Source organism: Entelurus aequoreus, linkage group LG11, assembly GCF_033978785.1.
Source record: "Entelurus aequoreus isolate RoL-2023_Sb linkage group LG11, RoL_Eaeq_v1.1, whole genome shotgun sequence".
Lineage (NCBI taxonomy): Eukaryota > Metazoa > Chordata > Actinopteri > Syngnathiformes > Syngnathidae > Entelurus > Entelurus aequoreus.
The window spans coordinates 71594018-71606171 of NC_084741.1; the positions used below are offsets into that span (position 1 = coordinate 71594018).

At 44.2% G+C, this 12154-nt stretch overlaps 1 protein-coding gene across 1 annotated transcript in view; it reads right to left on the bottom strand.

Moving 5' to 3' along the window:
- Positions 1-848: 848 nt before the first annotated feature.
- The window catches only part of cadm4 (cell adhesion molecule 4), a 158510-nt gene continuing 147204 nt past the window's right edge, over positions 849-12154 (bottom strand). The window contains exon 6 of the mRNA XM_062063949.1: positions 849-1563. Within this exon, the coding sequence (XP_061919933.1) occupies positions 1454-1563 (110 nt within the window). The 3' untranslated portion in view covers positions 849-1453. The remainder of the gene's footprint in view (positions 1564-12154) is intronic.

A 12154-nucleotide genomic window follows, 5' to 3' on the forward strand; every position in this document is an offset into this window, starting at 1 on the left:
TATATATATATATATATATATATATATATATATATATATATATAATCTCCAATAAGCTACACGAGACTTCATTCAGCTCAGTGTGCATCTGAAGTTTAGCTTTTTATTTGGCCTTTTTTGCTTGTGTTTGTGACACCATCACAGAAGGGTAAAAAAAGGGCAACATTAACCATGCTCAGTCCAATAAATATCACAAAGCTTCAAAAATTATATATATATATATATATATATATATATATATATATATATATATATATATATATATATATATATATATATATATATATATATATATATATATATATATATATATATATATATATATATATATATATATATATATTTTAAAAACACCACTAGGTGACAATTACTTTGACTTCATTTTACTTTGAATATACATTCCTCATTATGGGCTCAGTTCAACCCTGCAACTGAGGACTTCCATTATTTCCTCTCGCAACGTTTTCCACTAACACTTTACCGAACATGACAACAATTTCTTGATCAAAAATACGACTTTCCCCCTCACAACAATGCACCTTTAGTCTCATATCAATTTGTTTCCGCCCGTTCCAGCGCAGCCCTTCGTAGGTTTTTTTCCGATAAAGACATTTTTTTTTTTGGTTGGTTTTTCTTACCACTATTTTTTTCTTTAAAGATCACTTGACAGTAGTTTGCTCTATAGGCTAATATTCTGTTAGTATAGTAGTTTCATAATGCAATAGTAAACATTTTCTTCTCTTAAAAGTTTAATTTACTGCTCTCGTTCTTTTTCCCTTTTTTTTTTATACAAATAAGGACTTCATAGATATGTATACTCGCTTTGTCAATATGTTTACATGTGAACGTGTGTGTGTGTGTGTGTGTGTGTGTGTGTGTGTGTGTGAGTGTGTGTGTGTGTGTGTGGCATTGTCTCATTCAGTGCCATCCCCTTTTCCGCCCCTTCCCATTAAGACTTCTAAACCTTTTTTTTTCCTTTATCCTCCTAATGGCATTCTAAAATAATTCTTCATAGTCTTTGCGAGTCATACTCCTTTCTTCCTCGTCTGTGAGGCCGGGCTCGACGCTAATCCTTTCATTACAGGGAGCCGACAAAAGGGAGGAGGGTTAGAAAAAAGGGAGCGATATGAAGGAGAGGGAAAAGAGGAGCACCTTTGCCTCATGTGAAGCACTCAAGCCTCGGCCAAACAAGACGGTAAGCTTGTTTTTTTAAGTATGAACACTTCCCAGAGACTCCTTTCCACCATTTCCTGCAATCATAGCTGCTTTTGGCCATTGGAGAACATTTTCGAGCTGGTCAGAACATTACAGTGCTCCCGTTTCCTAGAAATGATGATCATTTTTTGGCGGTTATACCCAATTTTCTCTGACGAACATGTATACAGTCATGTTGCGTGTGTGTGTGTGTGTGTGTGTGTGTGTGTGTGTGTGTGTGTCACGGGGGAAAAAAGGGCTACAGTAGGTACTCCTTCTTGCCCTGGCTGGCGTCGTTCCCGTTGAGGAAGGCTTCCTGCACCTCGCCGTGTTCGTCCAAGCCGCTGGCCTCGTGGGTAAGGTAGGAGCCTGCGGGAGTGGGGGGGGGGGGGGGAGGGAGAGACACCCAGAAGGGAATCGGGGGAGGAGGGTACGGTTAGTGCGGCATTATTGTCATGACCACCCATCACAGCTCCCCTGACGTGTTGGAGAAGGGCGGAGCCGTGGGCCGCGGGACGCTAAGTCCCGCCCACAGGAAGTGTGAGCCGTGTCTTAGAGACGTGTCCACGGTGTAGTGATGACAATGCCAGCGTGGACGCTTGTAACGTGAGCCAAGATGGCTGATGCAACACACCGGGGTTGGTAGAATTTCGGTTGTTGAATGTTTTGCTTTTTTGGCTGATTATATGCAACCCTAACCCTAAACGACCTTTACACCCTATTATTTTACTTCCCTAACCCTAACCGACCTTTACACCCTATTATTTTACTTCCCTAACCCTAACCCTAAATCCCAAACCTAACCCCAACCCTAACCAACGTTTCAACCCTATACTTTTACTTCCCTAACCCTAACCCTAAATCCCAAACCTAACCCCAACCCTAACCAACGTTTCAACCCTATACTTTTAATTACCTAACCCTAACCAACCTTTACACCCTATTATTTGACTTCCCTAACCCTAAATCCCAAACCTAACCCCAACCCTAATCAACGTTTCAACCCTATACTTTTACCTTCCCTAACCCCAACCAACCTATCATTTCAAACAGGTACATTTCCAAACAAAATGAAAATAGCTAAAGTTGCACCAATTTATAAGACTGGAGATAAACATCAATTTACAAATTATAGACCTGTTTCTCTACTTCCACAATTTTCTAAAATCATTGAAAAACTGTTCAATAACAGATTAGAAAGTTTCATAAATAAAAATAGAATACTCGAAGAGAACCAATATGGATACAGAGCTAATGTCTCAACTTCAATGGCTTTAATTGAAATTACAGAAGAAATTACCAATGCAATAGATAGTAAAAAATGTGCAGCAGCGGTTTTTATGGATCTAACTAAAGCTTTTGACACAATTAATCACAATATTTTAATCAAAAAACTAGAACGATATGGCATCAGAGGGTTAGTCTTAAACTGGATAAGAAGTTATCTAACGAACAGGAAACAATACGTGAAGCTAGGCGAACACACGTCTACAACGCTAAATATATCCTGTGGTGTACCTCAGGGATCAATATAAGGACCTAAATTATTCAATCTCTATATAAATGACATTTGTAAAGTTACAAAAGATTTAAAGTTAGTGTTATTTGCGGATGATACAACAGCGTTTTGTTCAGGAGAGAACACACAGGAGATAATACAAATAATAACAGAAGAAATTAACAAATTAAAAAGATGGTTTGACAAAAACAGACTATCGTTGAATCTTAGTAAAACTAAAATAATGCAATTTGGTAACAGTAGAAGAGAAAGTCAAACACAAATACAAATAGACGGAATAGAAATTGAAAGAGTAAACGAAACCAAATTTCTAGGTATAATGATTGATGATAAATTGAACTGGAAATCTCACGTAAAAAATATACAACATAAAGTAGCAAGAAACACGTCAATAATGAATAAAGCAAAACATGTTCTAGACCAAAAATCCCTTCATATTCTCTACTGCTCACTAGTGTTACCATATCTGAGCTACTGTGTAGAAATATGGGGAAATAATTACAAAAGTACACTTCATTCATTAACGGTGTTACAAAAAAGATCAGTTAGAATAATACATAATGTTGGATTGCCACGTGGGCCCACCACCCGCGGTCGGAACCAGTGGGGTCGGGTGCGCTGCCAAGTGGATGGCAGTGAAAGTGGAGGCTCCGGACGGACCAATTCGGGGCAGCAGAGGCTGACTTTCGGGACGTGGAACGTCTCTACGCTGGTGGGGAAGGAGCCTGAGCTGGTGCGAGAGGTGGAGCGCTACCGGTTGGATCTGGTGGGGCTTACCTCTACGCATAGCAAGGGCTCTGAAACCACACTCCTGGACAAGGGATGGACCTTGTTCACTTCTGGAGTTGCTCAGGGCGTGAGGGCACAGGCGGGTGTGGGGATACTCACGAGTCCCCGGCTGAGTGCCTGTACGTTGGAGTTCACCCCAGTGGACAAGAGGGTCGCCTCCCTTCGCCTTAGGGTTGGAGGGGGGAAAACTCTGACTGTTGTTTGTGCATACGCACCAAACAGGAGTTCAGAGTATTCAGCCTTCTTGGATACCTTGCATGGGGTCCTGTATGGGGCACCGGCAGGGGATTCCATAGTCTTGCTGGGGGACTTCAACGCGCACGTGGGCAATGACAGTGATACTTGGACTGGCGTGATTGGGAGGAACGGTCTCCCTGATCTGAACCTGAGTGGTGGATTGTTATTGGACTTCTGTGCTAGTCACGGACTTGCGATAACAAACACCATGTTCAAGCATAAGGATGCTCATAGGTGTACCTGGTACCAGAGCACCCTAGGCCAAAGATCAATGATCGATTTTGTAATCGTATCAGCTGATCTGAGGCCGTATGTTTTGGACACTCGGGTGAAGAGAGGGGCTGAACTGTCAACTGATCACCATCTGGTGGTGAGTTGGGTTAGATGGCGGGGGAAACCTCTGGACAGACCTGGCAAACCCAAGCGTGTAGTGCGGGTGAACTGGGAACGTTTGGAGGAGTCCTCTGTCCGGAAGGACTTCAACTCCCACCTCCGGCGGGACTTCTCTGCCATCCCTGTGGAGGTTGGGGACATTGAACAGGAATGGGCAGTGTTCAAAGCCTCTATTGCTAAAGCTGCAGCTGCGAGCTGTGGCCAGAAGGTCTTAGGTGCCTCAAGGGGCGGTAACCCTCGAACACCCTGGTGGACAGTGGTGGTCAGGGAAGCCGTCCGACTGAAGAAGGAGTCCTACCGGGGTATGTTATCCCAGGGGACTCCGGAGGCAGTTGCAAGGTACCGACGGGCCCGAAGGGCAGCGGCCGTGGCTGTGGACGAGGCTAAGCAGAGGGTGTGGGAGCAGTTCGGGGAATCCATGGAGAAGGACTATCGGGCGGCACCAAAGCTGTTCTGGAAGACCATACGGCACCTCAGGAGGGGGAAGCAGGGAACCATCCAAGCTGTGTACGGCAAGGATGGGACTTTGCTGACTTCAAGTGAGGAAGTCGTAGGGCGTTGGAAAGAGCACTTTGAGGAACTCCTGAACCCAAATACATCAGACACACCCTCCCTGATAGGAGCAGGGCCTGAGGATGATGGGGGATCGACGTCGATCTCTCGGGGTGAAGTCACTGAGGTAGTTAGACAACTCCACAGTGGCAAAGCTCCGGGGGTTGACGAGATCCGTCCAGAAATGCTGAAGGCTCTGGGTGTTGATGGGCTGTCTTGGTTGATACGCCTTTTCAACATTGCGTGGAAGTCTGGGACAGTGCCGAGGGAGTGGCAGACTGGGGTGGTGGTTCCCCTTTTCAAAAAGGGGGACCAGAGGGTGTGTGCTAATTACAGGGGTATCACACTACTCAGCCTCCCTGGGAAAGTTTACGCCAAGGTACTGGAAAGGAGGGTCCGGCCGATAGTCGAACCTCAGATTCAAGAGGAGCAATGTGGATTCCGTCCTGGTCGTGGAACAACTGACCAACTCTTTACGCTTGCGGGAATCCTGGAGAGGGCCTGGGAGTATGCCTATCCAGTCTACATGTGTTTTGTGGATTTGGAGAAGGCGTATGACCGCGTCCCTCGGGAGATCTTGTGGGAGGTGCTGAGGGAGTACGGAGTGAGGGGAACCCTGCTGAGGGCCATCCAATCTCTGTACAACCAAAGCGAGAGTTGTGTCCGGGTGCTTGGATGTAAGTCGGATCCGTTTCCAGTGGGGGTTGGTCTCCGCCAGGGCTGCGCTCTGTCACCTATCCTGTTTGTGATTTTCATGGACAGGATTTCTAGGCGGAGTCGTGGCCATGGCGGAGAGGGTATACGTCTCGGGGGGCTAAAGGTTGCGTCACTGCTGTTTGCAGATGATGTGGTCCTGATGGCACCTTCGGTTCGTGACCTTCAGCTCTCACTGGATCGGTTCGCAGCCGAGTGTTCAGCGGCTGGAATGAGGATCAGCATCTCCAAATCTGAGGCCATGGTTCTCAGCAGGAAACCGATGGTTTGTACAGTCCGGGTAGGGGAAAGGACTCTGTCCCAGGTGGAGGAGTTTAAGTATCTCGGGGTCTTGTTCACGAGTGAGGGAAAGATGGAGAAGGAAATCAGCCGGAGAATCGGAGCAGCTGGGGCAGTATTGCAGTCTCTCTGCCGCACTGTTGTGACGAAACGGGAGCTGAGTCAGAAGGCAAAGCTCTCGGTCTACCGAGCTATCTACATTCCTACTCTCACCTATGGTCATGAAGTGTGGGTAATGACCGAAAGAATAAGATCGCGGATACAAGCGGCCGAAATGAGTTTCCTCAGAAGGGTGGCTGGCATCTCCCTTAGAGATAGGGTGAGAAGTGCAGTCACCCGAGAGAGACTCGGAGTAGAGCCGCTGCTCCTTCGCTTGGAAAGGAGCCAGCTTAGGTGGTTCGGGCATCTCGTGCGGATGCCTCACGAGCGTCTCCCTAGGGAGGTCCTTGTTGCACGTCCCACTGGGAGGAGGCCCCCCGGCAGGCCAAGGACCAGATGGGGGGATTACATCTCCTCTCTGGCCTGGGAACGCTTCGGGATTCCCCAGGAGGAAGTCGCAAATGTTGCTCTGGAGAGGGAAGTCTGGGGGTCTTTGCTGGAGCTGCTGTCCCCGCGACCCGATTCCGGATAAGCGGTTGAAGATGGATGGATGGATGGATGGATAATGTTGGATATAGAGAACATACAAACCCTTTATTTATTAAATCAAAAATACTGAAATTCCACGACATAGTGAATTTGCAAACAGCTAAAATTATGCACAAAGCAAACTATAACCTGCTACCCAAGAATATACAACAATTCTTCTCAACAAAAGAGGAGAAATATAATCTTAGAGAAAAACGTAATTTAAAACATTTGTATGCACGTACAACACTTAAGACCTTCAGTATATCAGTATGTGGAATTAAATTATGGAATGGATTAAGCAAAGCAATCAAACAATGTACTAATATGATACACTTCAAGAAACTCTTCAAACTTAAAGTGTTTACAAAGTACAATGAAGAAGAACCATGACAAACATTCTCAATTTATTTCATCCATCCATTCATTCATTCTTAAAGTAATCTTACTTATCTCATCATATGAAATATGACTTACTTCACCAATTATTATTATTAAATTCTTACTATTATTTATTTATTTATTTTTATTGTAATTACTTATGGAGTTTATTGTGAAAAAATTGTGAACAGGAAGTGAACAAAAAGTTTTGCAACTGTTATGTAAAGAAAAGGGGTAGGATTAAATAAGCTCTGCTTCTTCCTACTCCTTTTCGAACATGTTGAAAAGAAACTGGAAATTGTGATGTATCATGTTGTATGCTTGCATGTTCGAAATAAACTCAAACTCAAACTCAAACTCAAACCTTTACACACCATTATTTTACTTCCCTAACCCTAAATCCCAAACCTAACCTGAACCCTAACCAACGTTTCAAACCTATTCTTTTACTTCCCTAACCCAAAACATCAGCCAAAACCCTAACCTAACCAAAACCCAAACCTAACCCTGACGTTAACCAACCTTTCTACCCGATACTTTTACTTCCCTAACCCTAACCAACCTTTACACCCTTTTATTTGACCTCCCTAACCCTAAATCCCAAACCTAACCCGAACACTAACCAACGTTTCAACCCTATTCTTTTACTTCCCTAACCCAAACCCAAACCACAACCTTAACCCAACCTCGGCCAAAACCCTAACCTAACCAAAACCCAAACCTAACCCTGATGTCAACCAACCTCTCTACACTGTACTTTTACTTTCCCAACCCTAATCAACCTTTACACCATATTATTTTACTTCCCTAATCCTAACCTTAAATCCCAAACCTAACCCCAACCCACGTTTCAACCCTATTATTTTACTTCCCTAACCCAAACCACAACCTTAACCCAACCTCAGCCAAAACCCTAATCTAACCAAAACCCAAACCTAACCCTGACGTTAACCAACCTTTCTACCCGGTACTTTTACTTCTCTAACCCTAACCAACCTTTACACCCTATTATTTTACTTCCCTAACCCTATATCTGACCCCAACCCTAACGAACATTTCAAACCTATTCTTTTACTTCCCTAACCCCAACCACAACCTTAACCCAACCTCAACCAAAACCCTAACCTAACCAAAACCCAAACCTAACCCTGACGTTAACCAACCTTTCTATCCGATACTTTTACTTCCCTAACCCTATATCCCAAACCTGACCCCAACCCTAACGAACATTTCAAACCTATTCTTTTACTTCCCTAACCCCAACCCCAACCTTAACCCAACCTCAGCCAAAACCCTAACCTAACCAAAACCCAAACCTAACCCTGACGTTAACCAACCTTTCTACCCAATACTTTTACTTCCCTAACCCTAACCAACCTTTACACCCTATTATTTTACTTCCCTAACCCTATATCCCAAACCTGACCCCAACCCTAACGAACATTTCAAACCTATTCTTTTACTTCCCTAACCCCAACCACAACCTTAACCCAACCTCAGCCAAAACCCTAACCTAACGAAAACCCAAACCTAACCCTGACGTTAACCAACCTTTCTACCCGATACTTTTACTTCCCTAACCCTATATCCCAAACCTGACCCCAACCCCAACGAACATTTCAAACCTATTCTTTTACATCCCTAACCCCAACCTTAACCCAACCTCAGCCAAAACCCTAACCTAACGAAAACCCCAACCTAACCCTGACGTTAACCAACCTTTCTACCCGATACTTTTACTTCCCTAACCCTAACCAACCTTTACACCCTATTATTTTACTTCCCTAACCCTAACCTTAAATCCCAAAACTAACCCCAACCCTAACCAACGTGAAATTGTACATTTAACCCTTACCCTGTACTTTTACTTCCCTAACCCTAAACCCGAAATCCTAGCCCCTAACCCCAACCCCGACCTTAACCCAACCTCAGCCAAAACCCTAACCAAACCAAAACCCAAACCTAACCCTGACATAAACCAACCTTTCTACCCGATTCTTTTACTTCCCTAACCCTAACCAACCTTTACACCCTATTATTTTACTTCCCTAACCCTATATCCCAAACCTAACCCCAACCCTAACGAACATTTCAAACCTATTCTTTTACTTCCCTAACCCCAACCACAACCTTAACCCAACCTCAGCCAAAACCCTAACCTAACGAAAACCCAAACTTAACCCTGACGTTAACCAACCTTTCTATCCGATACTTTTACTTCCCTAACCCTAACCAACCTTTACACCCTATTATTTTACTTCCCTAACCCTATATCCCAAACCTGACCCCAACCCTAACGAACATTTCAAACCTATTCTTTTACTTCCCTAACCCCAACCCCAACCACAACCTTAACCCAACCTCAGCCAAACCCTAACCTAACGAAAACCCAAACCTAACCCTGACGTTAACCAACCTTTCTACCCGATACTTTTACTTCCCTAACCCTAACCAACCTTTACACCCTATTATTTTACTTCCCTAACCCTATATCCCAAACCTGACCCCAACCCTAACGAACATTTCAAACCTATTCTTTTACTTCCCTAACCCCAACCACAACCTTAACCCAACCTCAGCCAAAACCCTAACCTAACGAAAACCCAAACCTAACCCTGACGTTAACCAACCTTTCTACCCGATACTTTTACTTCCCTAACCCTATATCTCATACCTGACCCCAACCCTAACGAACATTTCAAACCTATTCTTTTACTTCCCTAACCCCAACCCCAACCACAACCTTAACCCAACCTCAGCCAAACCCTAACCTAACGAAAACCCAAACCTAACCCTGACGTTAACCAACCTTTCTACCCGATACTTTTACTTCCCTAACCCTAACCAACCTTTACACCCTATTATTTTACTTCCCTAACCCTATATCCCAAACCTGACCCCAACCCTAACGAACATTTCAAACCTATTCTTTTACTTCCCTAACCCCAACCACAACCTTAACCCAACCTCAGCCAAAACCCTAACCTAACGAAAACCCAAACCTAACCCTGACGTTAACCAACCTTTCTACCCGATACTTTTACTTCCCTAACCCTATATCTCATACCTGACCCCAACCCTAACGAACATTTCAAACCTATTCTTTTACTTCCCTAACCCCAACCACAACCTTAACCCAACCTCAGCCAAAACCCTAACCTAATGAAAACCCAAACCTAACCCTGACGTTAACCAACCTTTCTACCCTATACTTTTACTTCCTAACCCTAACCAACCTTTACACCCTATTATTTTACTTCCCTAACCCTATATCCCAAACCTGACCCCAACCCTAACGAACATTTCAAACCTATTCTTTTACTTCCCTAACCCCAACCACAACCTTAACCCAACCTCAGCCAAAACCCTAACCTAACCAAAACCCAAACCTAACCCTGACATAAACCAACCTTTCTACCCGATACTTTTACTTCCCTAACTCTAACCAACCTTTACACCCTATTATTTTACCTCCCTAACCCTATATCCCAAACCTAACCCCAACCCTAACGAACATTTCAAACCTATTCTTTTACTTCCCTAACCCCAACCACAACCTTAACCCAACCTCAGCCAAAACCCTAACCTAACGAAAACCCAAACCTAACCCTGACGTTAACCAACCTTTCTACCCGATACTTTTACTTCCCTAACCCTATATCCCAAACCTGACCCCAACCCTAACGAACATTTCAAACCTATTCTTTTACTTCCCTAACCCCAACCTTAACCCAACCTCAGCCAAAACCCTAACCTAACGAAAACCCAAACCTAACCCTGACGTTAACCAACCTTTCTACCCGATACTTTTACTTCCCTATCCCTAACCAACCTTTACACCCTATTATTTTACTTCCCTAACCCTATATCCCAAACCTGACCCCAACCCTAACAAACATTTCAAACCTATTATTTTACTTCCCTAACCCCAACCACAACCTTAACCCAACTTCAACCAAAACCCTAAGCTAACCAAAACCCAAACCTAACCCTGACGTTAACCAACCTTTCTACCCGATACTTTTACTTCCCTAACCCTAACCAACCTTTACACCCTATTATTTTACTTCCCTAACCCTAACCTTAAATCCCAAACCTAACCCCAACCCTAACCAACGTGAAATTGTACATTTAACCCTAACCCTATACTTTTACTTCCCTAACCCTAAACCCAAAATCCTAGCCCCTAACCCCATCCCCGACCTTAACCCTAACTTATTTTCAGCATTTTAACTGATTTCCGCGTTACGTATCGCCTCTCTCGTTGTCGTCACCCCTGTGGACACGTCTTTAGGTGGACGCGACTTGGACTTCGGGACTCAGCGTGTCCTTGGCTTCAGCTAGATGTACATTACTTGTTTACCTGACAGGTTAATGCATTAGTTCGCTTTGTTAGGTCAGTACCAAGCAAGAATGGGCTCTCGGGTGCGGTACGAGCCTATACCGTGTGGAAGTTACAAAGTCGAGTGGGGCAATGTTGGTTGGGAATGGTGGTGGTGGTGGGGGTGGGTGGATAAGGAGGACAAGAAGGCAGAGAGGGTGGAGGGAAGGTTATGTGCTTGCATCACACAGAAACACGTTTCACAATAACACGCCATGAATGATTCACACACCCCGTGGTCCTGGGTATTGACGGTCAGGACAAAAGCCTTAATGACTCCCTCACCCCCTCCTCTCCAAATTGATTGGTCCTAATAGTCGGGCCTCCGTGCTGATTGGTAGAAAGTTAACTGGCAGCTTGTCTGCCTCACGGCCGCCCCGGTTATTTGTGTCTTGGCAGCTTGACGTGCGCACTCGAAGGCTGCCAACGTCGGAGTGGGTGGGTGGGCACTTAAAAAGATAGGGAGGTTTTATTTTAATGGACGAGCCTTAATACACTCGCATAAAGTCATAAAAGAGCTCCTCTCATCCACTAGCCTGTCCGCGGTCGTCCATCACGGGACAGCAGCTCATCATTTTAAAAGACTCCAGATATGGATGTACCGTCGCTGGTAGCAAACATTATGCTGTCATGTCGTGACGGGCGATTGTTAACTTGTAATCAGTTGTGAGCGCCAGACCTCGGTTAAGACGTTTTCATCATACTGCGTGTGAATGGACAGACAAACACATGCCATAGGTGCACATGGGAACGGGGAGAAATAGGTGCATTATGGGTCTCGGTGTATTGACATACATTATGTGTGTACGTGACTTGTGTCACGCTGTGTGTGAATAGACATACTATGATAAACAACACTATATTAACTACGTTGTGCACGTTAGTGAATTGACTGACAAAGTTTTTACATTGTGTGTGTGAATAGACATACACAATGTTTGAATTTTGTAAATGGACAGTAAAATATTTACATTTAGTGTGTATGTGAATCGAAAGATATATATTCATATTGTGTGTGTGTGTGTGTGTGTGTGTGAATGGAAATACAAATGTTTACAACGTGAATTTTAGTGTATTAACCGACAAAT